This window comes from Mirounga angustirostris, unplaced genomic scaffold (genome assembly GCF_029215605.1).
Source record: "Mirounga angustirostris isolate CCGP_5_RB_7025 unplaced genomic scaffold, mMirAng1.0.hap1 SCAF_7, whole genome shotgun sequence".
NCBI lineage: Eukaryota > Metazoa > Chordata > Mammalia > Carnivora > Phocidae > Mirounga > Mirounga angustirostris.
The window spans coordinates 153,645,608-153,668,290 of NW_026991715.1; the positions used below are offsets into that span (position 1 = coordinate 153,645,608).

The 22,683-nt window shown below is 59.3% G+C and overlaps 2 protein-coding genes across 7 annotated transcripts in view; one reads left to right on the top strand and one right to left on the bottom strand.

The window, feature by feature from the left end:
- Window positions 1-16,798, top strand: part of TPPP (tubulin polymerization promoting protein) — a 28,515-nt gene extending 11,717 nt beyond the window's left edge. The window contains exons 2-4 of the mRNA XM_064596913.1: window positions 3,264-3,584; window positions 12,075-12,228; window positions 12,386-16,798. Of these exons, the coding sequence (XP_064452983.1) occupies window positions 3,268-3,584; window positions 12,075-12,228; window positions 12,386-12,580 (666 nt within the window). The 5' untranslated portion in view covers window positions 3,264-3,267 and the 3' untranslated portion in view covers window positions 12,581-16,798. The remainder of the gene's footprint in view (window positions 1-3,263; window positions 3,585-12,074; window positions 12,229-12,385) is intronic.
- A 146-nt stretch (window positions 16,799-16,944) lies between these two features.
- CEP72 (centrosomal protein 72) overlaps window positions 16,945-22,683 on the bottom strand; it is a 36,255-nt gene continuing 30,516 nt past the window's right edge. For all 6 annotated transcript variants that reach the window (XM_064596907.1, XM_064596906.1, XM_064596911.1 and 3 more), the window contains 2 exons: window positions 21,531-21,642; window positions 16,945-20,804 (listed from right to left, as the gene is read on the bottom strand). In XM_064596907.1, coding sequence (XP_064452977.1) covers window positions 20,648-20,804; window positions 21,531-21,642 — 269 coding nt within the window. In that variant the 3' untranslated portion in view covers window positions 16,945-20,647. The remainder of the gene's footprint in view (window positions 20,805-21,530; window positions 21,643-22,683) is intronic.

Sequence of the window (22,683 nt, forward strand, 5' to 3'; positions counted from 1 at the left end):
AACAACACACACCAGGCCCTGCTCACACACACACCAGGTCTTGCTCACACACGCACCTGGTCCTGCTCGCATACACACCAGGTCTTGCTCACACACACACCAGGCCTTGCTCATACACACACCTGGCCCTGCTCATACACACACCTGGCCTTGCTCACATGCACACCTGGCCCTGCTCACATAACACCTGATCCTGCTCATATACACACCTGGCCCTGCTTACATACACACCAGGTCTTGGTCACACACACCAGGCTCTGCTCACACACACACCTGGCCCTGCTCACACACACACCAGGTCCTGCCCACACACACACCAGGCCCTGCTCACACACACACCTGGCCCTGCTCACACACACACCTGGTCCTGCTCACACACACACCAGGTCCTGCCCCCACACACACCAGGCCCTGCTCACACACACACCTGGCCCTGCTCACACACACACCAGGTCCTGCTCACACACACACCTGGCCCTGCTCACACACACACCTGGCCTTGCTCACATACACACCTGGCCTTGCTCACATACACACCTGATCCTGCTCATATACACACCTGGCCCTGCTCGCATACACACCAGGTCTTGCTCACACACACACCAGGCCCTGCTCACATACACACCTGGCCTTGCTCACATACACACCTGATCCTGCTCATATACACACCTGGCCCTGCTCACACACACACCAGGTCCTGCCCACACACACACCAGGCCCTGCTCACACACACAGACCTGGCCCTGCTCACACACACACCGGGTCCTTCTGCAGGCACATCACTAACAGGGATTTCCAATGCTCCTGGTCAGGGCCCTGTGTGCTGATGTCCACATGGTGGCTGATAGTGGTTTGTCATGGTCTGTCCTGTGTCACCTTTTCTGTAAGTTTAGCGTCAGGTGGTGGTCAAGGTTTAAGGAGGTTGCCAGGGAAAATCATTCTGAAATGGAACCCAATTCATTTTGGAAATAGAGTCCGTGGCTTAGTGCTTCTTTGGAGCATAGATGGCTCTGGAGGATTTTAGGGCCAGGGAGAGCCCATGGTGTCTGAGAAATAGGTTTGCCTGGCGGGGGGTGGGGGGTGGGGGTGGGGAATAGTCCCTAAGTCTGGGGGACACGCGGGGGCGGGGGGGGGCGGGGCGGTGTCAGGCCTCTCCAGTCCGCAGGGGCCCCTCTGGCTCCTCCTCCCACTGCTCTGTAATTCCAGCCTGGCAGGGCCTCTCCAAGCCCTTCTTTGAAAATGCAAATGCAGTAACACAGTCTGTCCCCACACCTAGTTCTGCTCCTGACCCCTCTGGCTGAGGGCGGAGGGCTCATACAAGCCCCACAGTGCGCCTGCCCTGGTTCCCTTCCCCTCCTGCCCTTCTCCTGCTCTTCTCCAGGCCCCCCCTCCCCTTACTGCTACCCCCACCCTGCTGCCTGGGACCCCTGAGCTGGCCTCTTGTGGGCCTGATGCCGACGATGTGAGGGGCACTTTACAGGTGCCTCCCTTGGCATCTGGCTGCATCTACACACCACGGATCCCAGCTCTGTGCTCACATCCTCCTCCCTCTCCATCCCCCCAAATTCATACACATCCCAGGAAAGCAGGTGGGTGAGACCAAGGAGAGAGACTCCAGGGATTCACAGGGAGTGGGGGTTGTGGGCGTAGGAACTCCTGGGGTTTTCCCCGAGCTGCTGGAAATCCTCCCATTGAGGGAGAGGGCAGGGCATTCGGACTGCCCGGTCTGTGGCCAGCCAGAATGATCCCTGGTCACACCTGGTCGCACCTGGTCCCACCTGATGGGCCTCCACTCCCACTGTATGCTGATTTGGCTCTCCTGGGGTGCAGGGCAAGGGAAAGTCAGGCAGGGGGTATAGGGGTGACAGGGAGGCCCGTTCCTGCGGGGAAGGCCTTCCTGGGTACAGACTGCTGTCCCGGGTTCAGGAGGGCCTCCCTGGACAGCTCCGTATTCCTGTCCAGGAGCTGGAGCCCTCAGGTTTTTTAAAACTAATTTTATCATTATTACCTCATTTTAGAAATAGCACACGGATTTATCAAAGGATAGAAAAGAACTCACAGGATGGGAGCCCTCCCACCTCAGCCCCAAGAAGCTCCTGTTTCAGACAAAGAAATGGTGTCAGTGACAACACTGGAGAGGGCTGGCGTCACCCGGCCTTTGTCCCAGGTCCCTGGGAGGGTCCCAGCGGACGGGCATGTGTGTGGGAGCCAGTCTCCTCACGCTGGCCGTGCCCTGTCCACACGGGTCCTGGTTTTCTCACCGGGGGTTGGACTTTTGCGCTACCATGGAGGAGTGGGGGCAGATGGGGCCGCGGGGGGCCCTTGAGAATATTCGGTCCAGTAGCTGCATGGGCTTTGCTGACGGTGGGAGTCTGTGTGATCACCGTCCGCATGGCCACCCCCAGCCCTTGGTGCCAGTCCCAGTCCCTCTGGGCAAGCTGGTGCTTAGAACTCAGGTTTGGAGCGGTGAGGGGCTGGGCGGGGTGGCCCCCGTGAACTGCGGACTCGGGCACATGCTTGCTGTCCTGGGCGCTGCTGTCCGTCCTGGATTCTGCATGTGCCCAGGGGCTTGTCCCCTCTTGCTGAGGCCCCTGAAGCATGGACGGCCACCCACAGCTCCTCTGGGAAGCGGCTTCTGGGGACTCAGCTGCACACCCTTGCGGGGCTTGGGCATCACAGGCTGCTGTCCGGGCCACCAGCTGTGACACAGGGAAGGGGCAGCACAGCCCGTGTGGTCCACAGGGACCCACCCGGCTTGGGGGATCAGGTGCCCCATGAAGGCAGAGACTCATAGACAGGTCAGGGCAGGCTCCACTAAGGTCCCGGTGGTGGGGGGGGTCTCTCGGGTGGCCTCCCTTGTTTGTGCAGTCCCCACCCTGGGCATCCCGGGCACTAGGTCAGCACTGAGGTGGCGGCGACCGGTTCTGGGTCCCCCTCCCCATCCTGCGGTGGGTGCCCTAGGAAGCATGTCATTCCAGGGATGACTCAGTGTCATGGTGGCTGGCAGGGGAGTGACAGGAGGGGGCCTAAGCCCCACAGGGGGCCGGGCTGTCATGGAGGGCCTGGACTATTTGGGGACAGCCCTTGACCCAACAACGGGGCAGCCGGCAGGGGCAATGCTGTGTCCAGAGCCCTGTAGAGGCCTCCTGGCTGTGGCTCCGCCCCCTCAGGAGGGCCCCTGCCACGTCCTGGGTGCCCATCCTGCCCTGTGTGCGGCCGGGCAGACGCGTGGTAACTCCTTTCTCCCCTTCCTCCTCCTCTAGCAACATGGCTGACAGCAAGGCCAAGTCTGCCAAGGCTGCCAACAAGACACCCCCCAAGTCCCCGGGGGACCCTGCAAAGGACCGGGCAGCCAAGAGGCTGTCGCTAGAGACAGAAGGGGCTGCTGAGGGGGCGGCTGCCGCGGCCCCGGAGCTCAGCGCCCTGGAGGAGGCCTTCCGGCGGTTCGCGGTGCACGGAGACACCAGGGCCACTGGGAAGGAGATGCACGGCAAGAACTGGTCGAAGCTGTGTAAGGATTGCCAGGTCATCGATGGGAAGAACGTGACCGTCACAGACGTGGACATCGTCTTCAGCAAAATCAAGTAAGTGCCGCCCAGGCCTCGTGCTCAAGACCCCCCCCCGCCGCCGCCACGTGGGCTTTGTGGCAAGCGGGCAATGAGGAGGTAGGTGCTCGAGACCCCTCCCTTCTCAGGATAAGATGTAAGATGCCGGGGTGCCCAGGTCGGGGGCACTGCACTGGCCACAGAGCTTGCCGGGGTGCCCAGGTCGGGGGCACTGCACTGGCCACAGAGCTCCCACCCGCGGGGGCTGCTCGGGGGCTGAGTGTGAGGCAGGGAGGGGCGGGCACCTCGCCCTGGGCTCTGGGGGACGGTCACGCTTGAGCGTGGAGGACAGAGCGTCGGGGTCAGTGTCTCCAGCCGTGGCCTCGGTGACTGTGAGCAGTGTGCGTGTGTGCACGTCCTTCGTCCTGGACACTGGGGAGCACATCAGGCTTCGTTATCCCCCCCATCTCGCTGGGCACCTCCAGCCCTGCAAACTTCATGACCCCACCTGAAAAAAGGAACAGTGCCCCCCAGGCTACTTGGCGTCTGCTGCTTTCCGTCACCTGTCGCAGAAAATAGCTGTCAGCATATTTCTGGCGCGTGTCCATCTTGGTCCTGTGTCGCGGTCACCACGTGACGCCCCTGCCCTCCCCGTTAACGGCTGGGCTCCTCCGTGCACTCAGCGGTGGATGGCTTCCTCCCTCTGCGTCCCCAGCGGCTGTGACTCCATGTCACCGGACACCAGTGTGTCTCCATCCCAGGGAGGTGTCCCTGACTTCCCAGGCCGACCCGAGGCTGAGGGGACAGCCGTCACCATGGGGCACTGTGGAACCAGCCGCACGTCGGCTCTCCCTCAGAGCTGGGGTGGAGTAGCCCCATGGGCAGCTCCGAAAAGTCAACTCTTAGAACCCAGCAGTGCAGGGCACTCACCAGGCAGAGGGGACTTGGTCTTTCTGGCCCCAGGGGAAGAGGTAGAACCAGTCAGAATTTACAGTCCAAGCAGGGTCCCCAAGGACACCATAGCTGTGGATTGGGGATTCTAGTGAACCCTCCATTCCTGAGACCCAGGGTCAGAGGGGAAGGGAAAGGTGGGGTGTAGGTGGGGGGGTGGTGAAGGCGGGGTGCAGATGGGCAGGAGAAGGGAAAGGTGGGGTGCAGGTAGGGGGAAGAGGAGGTGAAGGTGGGGTACAGGTGGGGGAAGAGGTGAATTGGGGTGCAGCTTTGGGAGGAAATGAAGGTTGGGTGCAGGTTGGGGAGGAGGTGAAGGTGGGGTGCAGGTGCGGGGAGAAGGAGGTAAAGGCGGGTGACAGTTGGGGGGAGGAGAAGCTCTGTGGTCAGCCAGCCTCGGGTATGGGGCCCGAGGTAGAGGCTTCATCACTGAGGGGGGCCAGGCTGAGGCCCCGGGAGCCCAGGGGAAGGTGTTCGGCCGACAGTGCCGCCCTGGCTGTCCCTGCCCCTCCGTCTGCTGACTTGTGCCGTGTCCACGGGGCAGGGCCCATGCAAAGGGCAGGTGGGCTCTCCAGACCTCTGGGGTCCCTCTTCAGCAACCTGGTCTGTGCAGAGGGGAAGCGGTCCCCGAATCTAGACGGCTCTCCAACGGAGGGACCACTCCTCTGATTAGGCGTTCACATGATGTTGTCTGGGCCCGAGTGTCCAGTCAGTGTGTCCCCCCCCCACGCCCACCTGTGGAGGCTGAGGACACAGCCATGGAGGGGTGAGTGTGGACAAATCAGCCCCCATCTGTCCCCGGCGGGGCACTCACGTCTCACCCTCCTCCGTGTGTCCTGGGCTTCAGTTTCCATGTGGGGTTCAGCTGTGTGGAGCTTCGCCTCTGGGCTGACCCCTGCCCGTCCCAGCCCTGCTCACAGCCCTGCTGGACCCTGATTTATGCTGTCCCCCCTTCTCACAGATGCCCAGCCCACCTGGAACCCACACACCGGGGACATGGGTTCCTAACCTCTCTTGCCACGCCTCTGGGGCCCCTGCTAGTCCCTCCTCAGCTACAGGCTGCCCCTGGAGATGAAGAGCTGTGTACCGCTCAGCTGGGTCAGCCTGACCCCCAGGGTCACCCCCACAGAGCAGGGGCCACTGGACATGGGAGCTGAGGGTCCAGACCCTGGGAGTCCCTGGTGGGGTGTGGCCTCGTGGTCAAGGACATTCCCAGGAGGGGCGGGGGCCAGGTGGAGGCTGCATCTTGTCCTTCCCCGTGTCTCCGAGTGGGGGGCTTCGGGATCTTTGGGGACCAGGGAGCCCCACGGAGCCTGCCTCTCCCCATCCCCCACAGGGGGCCGGTCTGGCAGGCTGCAGGGACCAGCTCTCTGTGGCCCCACCTGGGGGTCTCCACATTTGCTGTCCCTGTGGCCCTGGGCTTGTGACCAAGGGGTCTGGTATCTGTGGAGCTGCTCTCGGCGGCAGGGACCGGGCTCCGTCCGGCCCGAGTCCTCAGCCGAGCGGCTTCAGAGGCTTGCCGGGGCAGCTGGCCTGCTGTCCTTGCTAAAAAATGAGAGCCGGCTCTGTGTGGGCTTCCCCGTGGACGGTCCGGCAGCCCCTGGTGGTGCTGCTGCTGGCCGACCCCGAGGGCCTGACCAGGGCCTGGGGCTGCGCTGGGAGGGGTCTCGCACAGCAGCCAGGACAGGGGAGGAGGGCATCGGCGGGTGGGGCAGAGGGGCTCACACTCCGGGGCGGGGGCGGGGGGCAGCAGGAGCTCCGAAGACGCCCCGCAGGGTCTCCCCACTCCCCTTCCTGGGCGTGTCCTCCAGGCCTTGAGCGCTGGCCTTGGGAAATCCCGTGCATCCAGGAGACACGGACAGGCCCAGGAGCGAGCCGTGTCCATCAGGGAAGGTTCCAGAAGGGTTGGGAAGGAGGCAGGAAGTGGCACGTCCAGGGGTGGGGTCACCCCACCCTTGGCACTGGCCTGCACGTCGAACTGCCGGGGACAGGTGGTGGCTTTCACTCCTTCCTCCAGGCTGCTGAGGGCAGGCATTTGCACACGTATGCACACACGCGCTCAGAGCCCACACACGTGTGCACTGCTGCGTGCACACGCACTCACAGGTAGAACTCAGGCTCTCCACGCCCTTGGTGGTGGGGAGGTGGCTCGTTCTGAGGACGGGTGCCCTGGACAGGCCCCAAGACCCTGTGTGCGGGCAGCCCACCACCCAGGCAGAGGGCCAGGGGCCTTCTGCCCACCCGCAGGGCGCTGGCGCCGCTCGTGGGAGCACCAGGAAGGGAGCCCCATCTGGTTGCTGCCCCTGTCCGGGGAGGCAGGGCATCAGCTGCTCAGACACTGGGGGCTGAGCCTTGGCCCCTGGCTCCTGGGCGCGGCGGGCTCCCTCCTGCGGGGCGCAGGGCTGTGTGGGACCCCCGGCGTCTCTGCCTCAGCTCATGTAGGGGGGAGCTGTCTGGAGAGTGGGCAGTGGTGGCCCCAGCCCAGCAAGGGGTCACCGAGCTGCGGCGGCCACAGGGGCCCCTGCCGGGGAGCGGGTGCAGGGCCCTGGCCCGGACAGGCTTGCTGGCCACCCTGGAGGGTGCGGCGGGGGGCCCATGCCCTCGTCCCTGAAGGGGAGACCGTGGGGTCCCCAGGGATGGGCTGGAGGCCAGGAGGCCCAAGGAGCTGTGGGAAGCGTTATGGTTTGGCCCTGTGAGGAGGGTGGTGCGGGGCGGGGATGTGCACGTCCGGGTCCATGGGGTCTCCGGACAGTTTCTCGGCAGCCGCGGCAGAAGCGCCTTCGCGGCGTGGGAGCCGCGGACGTGGGCCCGTCAAGTGGCCGCCCGGTGGAGAGGCGCCCGCTCTGTGTTTGCGGGCGGTTGCCATGGCTGCGCGGGCGGCGGCGCCTGCCGGGGTATCTGCGGGCTTTGTTTAGGGCCTGTTGCCACGGCAGCGCTTGTTTGTTTTGATGTTACTATGTGTTAAATTTCAAACAAATTTCTTGCAGCTCCACACCAGGCCTTGACCGAACGCTATTGTTACCCAGACCAAGGCTTCTGCCCCCCCCCGGGGAGCAGACAGGGTCGGTCTCAACGATCAGTCAATCCAGACTCGGTGTGCATGGCAGGAATGCCACCCTGACAGACGTGTCCCCACGGCCACGTCCCCTTCCAGCCTGCCTGTGTGCTCGGGGCCAGGCCCGAGGGGGCAGAGCGCGGCGGGGTCTTCGGCCCCCCACACACCTGTTTTCTGGGTGCTGCGTGTCCGCAGACGGGCCACGTTTCCTGCAGCCCGCTGCCGGCGTCTGAACAGGTTAGGAAGCAGCATGCTGGCGGGGCTCCCTGGGGCCTGAGGGCCACCCACCCACCTCTCCCTTCTTGCCGCACCCGCCCCGGCCCCGGCCAGGACACGTGGGAACGGTCTCGGGCAGGGAGCTGGAATAGCAGACCTGGGCCTTCAGCCTGAGCATAGACACTCCCCCGCCGCCCAGCACCCGCAGGAGAGATCCCCCAGGACAGCACGATGGTGGGGTGGGGGTGCCCACAGGAGGGGCGGGGGGAGCTGGGACGTCCCAGAGGTGCCGGCCAGCCGGGTCTGCCCCGGGCTCCTCCCCCCACGCTGGGGGGCATCCAGGGTCAGAGGGGTGTCACAGTGGCGATGTGGCCCAGTCCTTCTCTGTGGGGCTCTCATGGAGCGCCTGCAGTGGGCAGCCTGGCGCCTCTTCGGCCAGGGGTCAAGGCCGCACAGAATAGGAATCGGGGAGTTCCTGGCCCGATGGCTCCTCACCAGGTTGATGTGGGCGCGGGGTCCCGGTGCACGACGGCCTTTTAAGAGGAGGACTTTCCCTAGGGGCGCCTGGGTGGCTCAGTTGGTTAAGCGACTGCCTTCGGCTCAGGTCATGATCCTGGAGTCCCGGGATCGAGTCCCGCGTCGGGCTCCCTGCTCGGCAGGGCGTCTGCTTCTCCCTCTGACCCTCTCCCCTCTCATGCTCTCTATCTCATTCTCTCTCTCAAATAAATAAAATCTTAAAAAAAAAAAAAAAAAAAAAAGAGGAGGACCTTCCCCAAACACCCAGAAATGGTTTCAGTGACCTCAGTGCATCTGTCCCCACAGCCCAGCCCCCGCCGCCACCACCAGGAGGGCAATTAGGAGTGGACGGGGTGGGGGGGCCCCCCAGCCCTGCACAAAGTATGCACGAAGTTAGGGGGACACTAGGGTGGCTTTTTCCTATTGGGGGGAAGTAACTCAGAGTTCGGGCCGCAGCTGCCCCTCCAGGCAGGTCAGGGCCTGCACACACCCCTACAGACCACCAGCATCACGGTGGTCAGAGGCAGTGGGGAGCCCTGGGCAGGAGCGGGGGGGCCCACTGTGCGCCAGGAGGGTCTGACGGCAATCGGTGGTCCTCCTCGAGCACCTGGCCCGGGAGCTGCTCCAGGTCAAATGCACGGCGAAGCTCCCCCAGGGGCCCCCCCCACCCCTGCTGGGAATATCCCAGAGGCCCCTTCCCACTGAGCCTCCTCAGGGCCTTAGGTGGATTCCCACTGGTATCCTGGCAGCGAGGCGGCTGCCTGGACAGGTCATCCAGGGCCCTGGCTTTGCTGGTCAGGGGCAGCAAGGAGAGCCAGCAGCTTTCTCCCACCCCCAGATGGCAAGTTATCTGTGATGACCCAGCACGCTGGCTGCCACCACTCAGAGAGGTGCCCCTGGGCGTGCCCTCGATCCTGGTTCACGGAGGTGCTGGGGAGGAGGTGGTGGCCCCATGCTCGATCCTACAGCATTTCAACCCAGAGCTCGGGAGCCTTCCTGGTGTTGGCCCGGGTGGCACACACATACATCTGTCTTTGGAGGGCTGCACTGGTCCCCCAGATGCCCCTGATGTCCCTGGGTGACCTCTGGCACTGACAGGGTCCAGCCCCCTGCTCGCCCAGAGTTAGGTCTGGAGGCCTGGGCGACACAGGGCTTGGGAAGCAAAGTGAAGCCCCAGCTCACAGGGCCTTGTGTGTGACCAGTGACCCCACTATGACTGGGCTGGCTTTCCAGCAGGGCTGGAGCCGGGAGCAGAGGGGGGTTCATTGTGGGGACACCCTCTAGTTCTGTGAACTCTGGAGAACAGGCTCACTCTGTGTCCAGAGAGCCATGTAATATGATCAGTGTCTCTGGGGAAGAGACAGGCATTGTCATTCTAGAACTTGCTGGGGACAGCTCTCTGTAGCAGGGCGCCGGGTCCCCTGGGGAGAACTCCCTGCTGGGCAGTCATGGTGGGGACAGTTGGGGACACCCAGCCCAGCCAGGTGGAGCGGGCAAGTCAGCCATAGGCCTGCACGTCCACCAGATCTGAATGTGGCCTCTGACCGGAGCCCCTGTAGGCCATCCCCCCACCCCCAGCCCCAGTGACTCACACTGGTGGCGCCTGGTGCCAGTCACCGGGCTGGCCGTCAGGCCTGGCACCCACATGCTACCCGGGCAGGGCGTGACTAGGAGACAGGAGGGCCTTGGATGGCCCAGGACAAACAAACAGGGCCTCGGCCGGGTGGCAGGGCACACGGGGTCCTCCGTGCGGGGCAGCTGCTGTGGGGACCTTGCCGTCCAGCCTGGTTTGCTCGGAGGCTGACTGCTTCGGGAGCAGAACCCAGTGCCCACCGCTGGACCTGAGGAAGCCCTGTGTCGGCCAGGTCCCCAGCCCCTGCTGCGCGGTCATGGCTGGGACCAATGCCTCAGGACGGACGCGGGGCCGTGCCCTTCCTGACCGTGGGCAGCGTGTCCCGTGTCAAGTGCCCGCGAGCCCCCGTGCGTGCTGTCCGGGCCTGCGCTGCTGAAGGACACCTGGCTCCGCAGTTCACGTGGGGCTCCGGCTGGTTTGTCCCGCGTGGAGCCCAGGCGTGGGGGGTGGGAGCTGGAAGTGCCAAACTGCCAGGGTGGACGCCCCGTCGCAGGCCCAGCAGCGGCGTCTGAGCGCCCAGCTGCCCACATCCTCCCAATGCTGATGCGGTCGCCCCGTCAGTCACCGCAGGCCTCACAGGGGTCTCATCTGCGTCTGGCCCACGACGTGAGGTGGCTCTTCGCGGGCTCGGTGTTTGCCGCCCACAGTCTCCCTGGACGAAGTGTCTGGGTCAGAGCTTTTGCTCACGGGCTTCATCCTGGGTTTTCTCTGTTGCTGAGTTTGAAGGGTTGTCCTTTTCAGGTATGTATGTGTTTCCTCCCAGTCTCTGGCTTGTCTTGGAATGAAAGACGTGAGTTTTTAAAATTTGGGTGAATTCCAATGCCTTATTTTTTTCTTTTATGGACTATTATGGTGGTATTTCTAAGAAATCTTTGCCTCACCCAAGGTCACAAAGATTTTCTCTTAGGTATTCTTCCAGAAGTGTACAGTTTTAGGATTTATGATGAGCCCAGGACTAGGAGTTTGTGTGCACGCTGCAAGGCACGGCTCGGAGCTGGGTGGTCAGCGATCTCTCTCTGCTGGACCCCTTTGCTCCTTTGAGGAAGTCCTTGTGTGGGTGTGTCCCTGTGTCCCTGCGGCTCTCAGCCCCTCAGCCCGTTCTTGGCCGTTCCAGGCCCTCTGCTTGTGGACGGACGTCTACAGAGCCACCTGCCGGGTAACGTGGGGCCGCCCCACTCAGGATCCCGCGCTCCTAGCCGCAGGCAGCCGCCTCCACAGGACCTCTTGTTGTGAAACACACTGACAGCTTGCTGGATGGATGAGCAGGGCAGAGCCAGTCAGAGTGGCAAAAATGGATTTGAGCTAAGACTATACAAGATGCAGAGCCAGTCCAGAACCCTTCTGAAATCTTGTGAATGGCCCGCGGCGGGGAATGAACAGGGCTGCACCCGGCCCCCGGTGCCCCTCAGGTGGGCGGCCCTGGCCTGGCCCCAAGTGGCTTCCAGGCAGCGGCAGTGGGGGTCCCAGGAGGCGGGGGGCAGGCCCTGGGCCCACGCTGCTGGGCGTGCTGGGGAGGCGGCCCCCGTCCCTGCGTGATAAGGGGGACGTCGGGCTGTGGCGCTTCCAGGCAGGACTCGGCCTCCCTGGGGTTCAGCCGAAACTCGCTTCTTGCCCTGACTTTCCCTCATGCTCCAAGTGGACGCCACACACACAACCCATTTTAGAGCCAGACAACAGCTTTGTTACAATGTCCAGTTGTTCATAAAGGATGTGGTTCCTTTAAGCTTTTTTCCAAGGCAATTTATATTTGCTGCTGTTGCCCATGGCGACCGACTGTTGGGCATAAACAGTGCACACCAGGGCGGGGGAGGGGCACATTCTGTATTTTAACGTTACACTCGATTTCCACCGTGGGAGAGAGGCAGGGTCCCCCCATGTCAGTGTGTCCCTGGGGGTCCCCCGATGTCACTGGGTCCCTGGATGGGGGTCCCCCAATATCACCGGGTCCCTGAATGGGGGGTCCCCTGATGTCACCGGGTCCCTGGATAGGGGGTCCCCCGATGTCACCGGATCCATGGATAGGGGGTCCCCCGATGTCACTGGGTCCCTGGGCAGGGGCAGGGGTCCCCTGAGGTCAGCAGGTTCCCGGGGCACTGCTCGGCAGGGCTGTGCCCCGTGGAGGGGAGCGGCCCTGGCCGGCCCTGAGTGCTCTCTCCCTCAGAGGGAAGTCCTGCCGGACCATCACATTCGAGCAGTTCAAGGAGGCACTTGAAGAACTCTCCAAGAAAAGATTCAGAGACAAGAGCAGCGAGGAGGCTGTCCGCGAGGTGCACAGGCTCATCGAGGGCAAGGCCCCCATCATCTCGGGGGTTACGGTGAGCATGGCTGGGAGGGACTCCCTGGGGGAGCACAGCCCACGGGGTCTGGGGTCCGACGGCAGAGGTGTTCATCCCCAGGGGCGGGCTGATGCAGCTGCCCACGGCCTTGGCCCCTGGGGTTCACACGGGCACGCCCCGCTCTCTCCCCTTGCAGAAAGCCATCTCGTCGCCCACCGTATCTCGGCTCACGGACACGACCAAGTTCACGGGCTCCCACAAGGAACGCTTCGACCCATCAGGCCGGGGCAAGGGGAAGGCAGGCCGTGTGGACCTGGTGGACGAGTCGGGCTACGTGCCAGGCTACAAACACGCAGGCACCTACGACCAGAAGGTGCAGGGGGGCAAGTAGCCAGCCCTGCCAAGGCCTGTCCACCTCACACTTCATTACATTCCTGTGCTCCCCGGTCAGAACTCAAGACTCTGGGGCCCGGGTGGCTGTGGGGGTGACACCCAGGCCTCCTCCTGCCCCGGGGCCAGCGCGCTTCTCTCTGACCCCCAGGTGGGGCCCCTGAACTCACTGACCTTTTGTAACACACCTGCCTCGTCCAGTGCTGGCCGTCAACAAATGGCCTTTTCCAAAGTGTCTCCCGGGACCAGACCACACTAGCCACCTGGCTTACAGGCCAAAGGGCCATTGTACAGGAGCCGGTGGGCCACGGGGGCGAGTGGGACAGACCCCGTCAGAGGTGTGCCGACCTCCTGACCTACAGACCCCTCCCAGGAGCCTCGAAGGCAACGAGCGCTAACTCACTAACAGCAGCACCACGAAAACGAAGTGAGCCCTGAACAGGACACCGTGCAGGTGTGGGGAGGCGGGACACGTGCGCACACGCACACACGCTTGCAAACGCTCACGCACATGCTTGCACACACATGCTCACACACACACACACACGTACACATGTTGCGGAACCAGAGGCTGGCGAGCAAGGGAGGAAGGTGAGCCAGTGAAAGGCTCCTCCGTGGACCAAAGGAACATGGTTTGAAGTGCGAAGCCCAAGAGTGTCAAAATGGAAACAGGACAGTTCATTTCACTGTGCTTTCCTAAGAAGAAATAAGAAACGTGTTTATTCTTAGAATGGGTCAGGGAAGATTGAGAATACCCTGTTTCTGCCCCTTTCTCTCCTGCCGTCCGTGTCTCCGGGTCAGGACACCCTGCTGGCTGAGGCTTCCCATGCAGGTGCTTTGCTGGCAGGACCGGGCGTCTTCTCCCCGGGGGCTTTGCCCCGCCCTTGGGGCCTCAGGGCTGTGGGTCCACGTGGCTGCTCCCTCTTCGCTAGCACACGGCGCAAACCTTGGTGGTTCAGTCTCCACAGTGAGTTCTCCCCAACCTCTGCCAATCCCTGTGAGTGCAGAAAACCACACAACAGCCAGGCCAGTGGAGGGCCGTGAGGCCCGTAGCATTTGCCGGCATTTGGTTTCTCCGTGAGGCTGGACGGGGCAGAGGCCCGGGGCTCCTGTCACGGGGGCCCCACGGGGACATGTCCCTTTGCGTAAGTGCAGCCAAGCCTGGCGAGTGACTGGTGGGGCTATGCGGTCCTGGCACTGGTCCTGGGAAAAGCCCGCGGCAGCCTCAGGAAGACGCCTCCTAGAGCCCGTCCACCCGGCCGCCGCCGTGTGTCCAGCGCAGCTGGCTGAAATCAAGACGAGCACCGTGGCAGCACAGACACCTGCCTTCCTGAACCCAAAGGGCACGATGGTCACCGCTGGAGCTGGGGATGCCCCCCATGCAGAGGAATTTGGGACCCTCGCTCCCATCCAGCACGGCCCCTGTGAAGGGACAGTGTCTCCACCAGGCTCCTCACTCATGGGCTTCCCCTCACAACCCACCCGCGTGGCTGGCGGTGGCCTCGCCAGCAGTTTGCTTCCGAGGATCTGGGACTTGCCGGTGCATTCAAGTGGGGGAAATGATGGACTGCAGGCTTTGAGTCACTTGTAGGACACAGTCTCACCGCTGTCCCCACTTTCTACCTTGGGGATCCTGAGCTGCCTGGCCGGGCCTTCACCCCAGGCGGCGAAGGCAGGAAAATAGAGGACTGAGTGCTGGGGGAGGGAGAAGCAGGCAGGACACGGACCCCCGCCCTCCCCCAGGCTGGACCCTTGTGACGACCCAGAGGCAAGAGGAGAGCGTGGGAAATGCGTCTGAAGGCGACTCTGAACGCAACGTGTGTTTCTCGACAACAAGCAGATCACAAACCAGAAAACTCTGTGTCCAAAGCCAAAGAGTTTTTCCTTAGTGGTCACAGAACAGGCCTCCCCGCCGGACCCTGTGAGGCACCGTGCTGGGGAGCACCAACCACCAGAGGCGCGGGGCTACTCCTCCTGCCCATTAACAGCTGGGTCCCCACTGTCACGGCTGATGACGAAGTATGGATGCTGGAATCCAGCAGGACCTCGGCCCCCACAGTACGCAGGCCTGGCGGTGAGCAAAGGGATGGGGGTCCCCATGCCACTGCCTGTAGACGGAATGAATGTCCCCCTGGCCCTTCTCAGCCCCCCTCACCCCCAGGAGTCTGTCTCCTGTCCCAGAGCGGGGTCTCCAGGCACAACACCCTGGGAGACTGGGGTCTAAAACATGGGAAACCACACAGCTGCCCCCACCCTGGGACCCTGCCACAGCACCCTCCCCACAGCGGGAGCCCCCGTTTTACACAAGAAACCAGCACCATGGCCTACGGAGCCCAGCGTCTCGACAGGAAACCAACGGCTCACTTCTGACGAACGTTCCCAAATGCGTTCCTGACTCTTCTAACTGCACCTTCCCTTTGGGCTTGAGTGAGAACCAAGCGCACAGAGCTGGCCCCCCTTGGTGGCCACCCCATCCCACAGCACAGAGGTCTGGTTGGCCACACAGGCGCTGTGGTCTCCACCCGTCCCCCTGCCCGTCCTGACCCTGAGGCCTCCTCAGACGGCATCCGCCCCGTCAGAGCCTCCCCTCTATCAGGAAGGAGGGAGAGGTAGCAAAGTCACGAGGCTTCAGCGGTCGCCATTCTGCCGGCTTGAAATCATCTGCTCAGTCCGTCCTTGCACACAGAACACGTGCTTGGGCCGCGCTGCGCACACACGCGTAGACGCGCACACACGCATGCTCCTCCGCCAGGGTCTGGGTAGTGAGAACACACAGGCAGGGTGTGTGTCGTTGCCGCATGTTTTTATGCTTCTACTAACCACGGTTCACTAGAAACCCAACGTCTATCTGTGAATAAACGAAACTGCACAGCATGCAGGAGACAGGACACGTTCCGTCAGGGAGGGCAGGGCTGACGGCGTCTGAGCATCAGGAGGCAACTGGAGGAGGGTGTTCAACGCTGATCACAGCAGAATACTTATTTATTTCTATTTAACAGGATAGGACAGGCAACGAGGCAGTGGTCAGTAACACAGTTAGCTTTACCAAAATGAAGTTCAAATCACGTAAGTTTAGAACGTTGTAGCAAAAGGTATATATTTATACTGGAGTATTTTTACACCTCTAATATCCTCAGTCCTAAGTTTGAGGCAGATGGAAATCGCATCAGGTGCAAGAAGCCGGGTGACAGGGACGCAGAGCCAGCTCGCTGACACCACGTCCCGTCTGTACTGCTCCGTCTCCGCGTCCCCACGGTCGGAGCTCAGCACAGGCCACGGGCGTCCCTCTGACTGCGCGGTGGACAGGGGCTGTGGCAGTGGGCAGAGGCTCGTGCCCCCAGCCCAGGCGGCTTCTGGGAATGGTTTCATAGCCCCCAGCCACCCCGCTGTGCTCAGGCACCGACTGTGGCTGCTTCTGCACCCCATCAAGTGGTGGGGAGGAAGCCCAACATTTTCACCGTCTGGCCCTTGGTGGGGAAGGCGTGTGCTGGCCCTGTCCTGCGGCCCAAGCCACACGACCCCCTGTTGTCACCTGTCCCGTGCAGGCCAGGTTGACAATTCAGCTGTACTGTGAAGTTACCAATAGGCTAGAATGTCCTTAAAACACTGACCCCGAGTAGCTCCCCACCACTGATTTACTACTGAACACTTGGTGGAACTGGGCGGTTCAGGGTGCGGCCCTTGTCCGGGCGTGTGGGAGTGCATGGCCCCAGGTGGGGCTGGGCAGTGGGCACCCTGACCTTTGAGATGCTTTCTCCCTTTAGACTCTTGAAAAACCAAACCAAGCCAAACAACAAAGGAAACCCGCACAACTTAAAAGAAACTTGAAAGGGATCGTATACTACTAGTTTGTACTAAGTTTTTTTCAGGAAAGGGAAATAAATTTATATATATATGCAATATATTTTTACACTGTTTTGTTACCATTAGGGAGTTCTGAGTGTATCACTTTATCAGCGTATTGGTAAAGTCGTGTCGGCGTCTTGGGTGTTCTGACTCAGAAAGGCACATCTGCAGGCATCGAAGAGCCGCACTCACCAGGAACGTCTATGGGATCGGGGTGGCCCTCCCCAGACCTGTCAGAGCTGCTGTCAAGGCCTGGCTTGCAAACCTTTAGTGAAACAGCTCATGTCTGTCTGCATATCTCTCCTCCTTTGTTCGCTGTTGTTAACATTGTGTGTCAAATTGGTAAAGTGATAAATAAAGGTGTTGAAATGTGGATCTCTGTTGCCCTCAAGGTGCAGTCACCCACGGGGCCCTGCCATTTAACACAGGCCCGGGGAGGGGTCTACTCCAGCACCGCTGCAGCCCCAGGGAGGGGCCCGGGCCCAGGAGGCTGGACGCAGAGTAATTACGCACACCTGCAGCAGCCACAGAGGTAGGTAGGAATGAGGTCCTCCATGAGTTCCGACCTGAAACCCTAGGCCAGTGAAATAGTTCTCAAAAAGGAAGATAAAGGCATTCTAAGACCATAACGGGAATTTCCACCAGTAGACGTTAAAAGAAATTCTAAGTGCAGAAGGAACATGACTACAGATGGAATGTCTGGAGGGAAGTGGCACAAAGAATAAACAGTAAATACAGATAAACAGTGTAAGTAAGTGCTTTCTGTGGAATAAAGATTTCATTGGAACACTGGAAGACCACCCCATGTAAGCCAGAAGGGGTGCCCAGGGAGCTACGTGCTCCTGGGCGCCACTGGGGGAGAGCAGAGGTCCTGACCCGATGGGCACCCGCACGCTGTGATAATGCACCAGAAAGAGCGCATGGCTTCCAGATCCACGGAGGTGAGCATGGTGGAAAAAAAGCAATGTTTTAAAGCCAAATGTGTCCACAATTTCAGCTGAAGATGCAAAGGGACAGAAGCTGCAGTGCAGGAAAGGGAGTGAGGAGAACACGAGAATGAGCAACAGGGACACTGGCCAGGGGGACAGGGCAGCCTCTAGGAAGTGGGGAGGATGCTGGAGCAGGACGCACACCGAGCCTCACCCGCGCCACAGGAACCCTACAGTGGCCCTCGTGTCCCACCTGTGCTGTCCCCGGCTAGGGCCGCCCTGGTGTGTCCCTGGCTCAAGAGCTGAGGCAGAGCCGTCTGTCGCCTGCATCCCTTTCCCTTGAATGGCAAGGTCTTGCCTAATGGACAACTGCCCCGCAAGGACACAGTCCCAAATGCCGAAGCCATTAAAATGCCATGGAAAGACTGTTATACCAAAAATTTGAAAGTTAGGCAATAAGAACAAAATCCTAGAGATAGAGATCTTATGAAAACTCAAGAAGAAATGGAAAGCCTGCACTGTCCTATGACTTAGGTGAGCGACTACTAAGTAGAAAACCCCCAAAACCTCGGTGGCTGGACACAGTGAGATTTCTTTCTTACTCAGATGGAGTCTGGCCAGGGTCAAGGAGGGATCTCCTCCAACAAGAGAGAAACAGACCTGCTGGTTTGTGATGCCGCCGGCAAGGCCACCGAGGGGAGGGAGGCCCCCCCAGTGGCCCGGCAGCTCTTCTCTGTCCCATTCAGATGAGTCACATGGCCCCAGACCAGCTTGGGGGGCGGGGCGCTGGCCAACAGAGGGAGCGGATGGGTGCTCTGGGAGAACAGGCTCTGCTGCACCCTTTAATCATAAATCAAATCGAACCAATGGTCAAGGATCTCCCACAAAGAAAATTTCAGGCACAGCTGACTTCCTTAGCAAGTTCCACTAAACACTCAGGGAAGAGATAATTACAACCTGTCCTAGATTCTCCTAGACAGCAGGGAAGGATGCACAACCGAACTCTTCTCCTGGGGACAGTGTAGTGGCTCAGACCCGCAGGACGACGGCAGCAGAAAGGGAAATCCGCAGGGAGGCAGAACTAGTTACTGCTGCTAGGGCCCACAGCCGCACTGTGCTCACTGTGCCAGGCCAGTCCTCGGACCTGACTGCAATCACCCTGTACTCCTCACAACACCCTGAGCACAGGCTCTACAAATGAGGAAGTGGAGACCCAGAGATTTTAAATAATGGAAAAGTTAGACCCTGAGTGGTGTACCCACAACATAAAATCCTACACAAAATATTAACCAAATCCAACAGTAGGTTTGCAAGGGAAAACTCATCATTACTACGTTGCGCTTAACCCAGACGTGTAAGGTTCTTTTTACGTTTGCAAATTACAGTAGTTAACCACACCAGCAGAATAAAGGAGAAAAATCACCCAGTCATCCTAATGGCTGCAGAAAAAAGTGTCTGATAAAATTCATCCATTCACGATAAAAACATCTTAGATTAGCAATAGAAGGAGCTGCTTTCACCTGGTAAAGGCCATGTACAAAAGCACGACAGATCACACACCCTCGAGAACGAGGACACGAAGGTGCTGAGAACACAGACCAACAGACATAACACGCTTCTAACGGCGCGGAGCATCAGTGTAACCACCTCGGGGGCAATCTGAGGTCACCTACAGTGAGGGCAGGAAGAACATGGCTCAGGACTTACATGAGACGTGAATATAACAGGACACAGAAAGTTAATAAGAAAGAACCAAATGGAATTTTAGAACTAAAAACATACGTAATCTCTGAAATTAGAAATCCACTATACATAGAGGCAGATCAGGGCAGTAGGAACGACCCAAACTGAAGCCACGAACAAAAGATGGGGGAAAAGACCCGAGTTTGGGGATGTGTGGGGACTCCACAAGTGGTCTGGCTGAGTGTCACTGGAGTCCCAGGAGGGAGGGAGGCCGGGTCAAGTAACAATTTTGGAGAAATGGTGGCCAAAACTTCTCCATATTTGAAGAAAATGATAAACTCCCAGGTCTAAGCTCAATGAAACCCAGGCAAGAGAAACATAAAGTAATAGCATGGTGATCCTTTCTAATAAGCTTAAAATGGATTACTGCTAAAATCTTTTAAATAAATAAAAAAATGATCTGACGATGAAAGAAACCCCACCCACACACAAAGCACATTTGGTGTGCCATGTTTTCCTGCTGAGTTACAGAAACCAGCGCTGAAGGACACAGCGACGACCATACAGGGAGGGGACTGGGGAAACCACCTCCCGAGGGACAGGCGGGGATCCCTGACCCCCAGCCGCAGAGCCTGACGCACACGCCGCCACCACCGAGCATGTACTTCTAGGCCTGCCCGCTCTTCTTCCTAAATCAACTAAGTACTGTTTTAAAAAATTACTTTGCTTTACCAAAGAAAGCAAGTATTTGCATAAGATATGAAGCTTCCAAACTAAAAATCTAATATTTTGCCCTGTTATGCTCTAATTTTCAGAAATGCACTGCAAGCAAGAGAGCAGCGGGGGGTGGGGGGGAGTGGATACAGATACTCTCAGTGTGGGGTGTTAGTATCGTGAAACAGTATTTGTAATGTTTCCCCAAACTCTAAGTGTTACTGTTATTCAGTCTAGGAACATATTTGTCCCTGCTCACTTGGTGCATAGCTTGTTTTATAAAAGAATTTAATGAGAAAAATTCAGTTATAATTTATAAAAAGCCACTTTTTAAAACAATCTGTTAGTTTATTAAACAAGGACTGAGTGTCACACAAAATCACTTAGTGATCAGACACCATTCTCTTTTACATCAAGGAAAAAAATACTGCATTTTCTTTATCTCAAGGTATTTTACGAAAAATTAATAATGTTGGTCTCAAAATATATCAATGTTTCTTGTCTCAAAACACGTGAAGGGCTTAGATTAATCCTTTTTTTGGGTAAAATCTCAGTTGTATTTCAGGAAACATGAGCAGCATGCCGGAGTCCGAAAGAATAATAATCCTGGTTGCCCGCTCTCTGCAAATACCACACCATGCACATCCTTACTCCCAGACTCACTCAGAGACAGATCAATCCTGTCTTTCTTAGGACGTTTTAGAAAACCAAGCTACAGGCCCTGAATACATTGCAAAACACTTAGGATAGTTACGGACAGAAGACCCAGCTCTTGCCAACAAACACGCTAGGTAGAAAAGAACTCCCACGTTTTACTAGGCTTGGCAAAACAAATACAAATGCTCCAGCCACGGCACCTGGAGGCCAGGTGTGGGTGCACAGGTGGGGGGGGGGGACTAGCAGCCGCCGAGGCTGGCGCTGCTGTGCGGGAACAGGGCCAGCGTCTTCTTGAGCTCCTTATAGCTCCAGTTTAGCTGCTCCACCTCGGCCTTGTGCTGCGCCCGCACCTGGCTCAGCTCCTGCAGGAGATGCTCGTTGGTGCTCACCAGGGAGCTGGAGGAGAGCACAGGAGGGCGACACCTGAGCCCCTCCCAGGTCCAGGCTGCCGCCTCCTGTCCAGCAGCGTCCTCCCTCACCTGGCCAGGCCCGGTCCCCACAGCCAGCGCCCTCCTGCCTCCCATGGGCTCCTGCCGTCCGGCCCTCGCCTCCCGCCGGGGCAGTGCCGGGCCTGACCCGGGCCCTCAGCCGCCCCGCCACTCCAGCCACGGCTGTTTGTCAGAAAACCGTCCTGGTCCGGAAAGCCAGCAAACTACGTCCTAACTCCAGAGACGATCCCCAGTCTGGCGTGTTTCTAGCTCCTGGTCAAATGCAAAGGGGCCCCTTACTGATGCTGACGTAGTGACAGTGTAATTCAGAGTCTTGGTCTCGTGATGCTGTCGGCTACTTCTACCGCGACAAGCACCTTAGGAAGGAATCGCTGCTGTGCTCGTCCACTCGGCCGTCTGCAAACTGCCCTCACCATCTCACTGACATCTCTCATGTGCCCCTCACCTCTCCCGGCCACACCTCACAGTCACACCCTCAGGTCACACCTCACAGAATCCTGCAGCAAGAAGGGACTTGCTTTTCCTTAAGAAAGGGAAGCTCAGGGAAGTTCCAAGTCAATGCAGAGACACACGCGGCCCAGAACCCCACCTGCCATGACACTACCGGGCCCCTCTGTGCCCCATGATGTGACCAGGGCTGGCCCTGCTCCACCCACGCCTCCCGAGCAAGCACCTGTGGCTCTCCTGCAGCATCTGGGTGAGCTCCTGGATCTTGTCATAGTGCTCCAGATGCTGCTTTAATTCCACAATCTCACCAGAGAGCCTCTTCACACTGGTTTGAAGTCCTGAAAGAGAAAAACCATAACATCATTGAGTGAAATTCACCCACAGGTTTTAAAAACTACAACAGTTCAAGAGTTTAAGCTGGATCAGGGATACGAGAAAAACAATATAGTTTGGAAAAGGTCCATTTGTGTTAGCCAAAGATAGCCTCGGGCCTCTGCCCTCCAGATACCTGAGGAACAAGTCTCCACATGGAGGGCAGAGTAGGGACAGAGGTGGGTGTGGCACCAGCCGGAGGCTCCTGCCACTCACTGGACCTGCTGCTGGCAGGGAAGGGCGTTCAACGCCTCTCTTCCACCAGGCAGTGGGCTCTGCCTGAGGGGAGGGCCTGCAGCTTTGGGGACAAGCGACAAGACATGTCTCTGCTGTGTCCTCTGGTCCCATGTCCATCAGTGACACAGCGTGTCTGGATTCCATCCACACGACTCCTGTCTCTGGGTTTCCAACTCGACAGGGAAAGAAATACATCATTTATTGGCTCTGAAACCCAAAACCAGGACCCAAATAAATCCACATAAAACTACACAATACGAGAGACAACAGGAGAGCCAGAGTGGGAGGTGCGGGCAGAGGGACGGCAAGGACACGGACAGCAGGCTCCAAGAGCAGAGGCAGAGGGCCCTAAAAGTGCTACGATGAGGCCACACTACTCAGCATCTGTACCCCCTATGCCGCCACTGCAGGGCTGGCGAAGGGGATTCTGTGAAGAGGGCAGTGATGGCATGGTTTCGGCATCCCCCAGAACCCCCCCAGTCCAACAGCAAGAGTGACTAGATGACAAAACCAGAGCCCCGCAGACAACATTACAGCCCCTAGGGGTGTGGAAGCCTCGAGACCCAGACACGAGAGAGCCACAAGCCCTGCGTGGTAGCCACCTCTGTGGGAGGGAAGCAGTGGTCAGCAGCCGGGCAGCCACTAGGTGTCCCCCATTTTCACAGGAAGCCCCTGCTGGGCAACTAAGGACCCACGGCTGACACAAGAGAGGCTCAGCCTCCTCCATGAGGTCAGACCAGGGGGCCCCTGGGAGGTCTGAAGGGACTGCA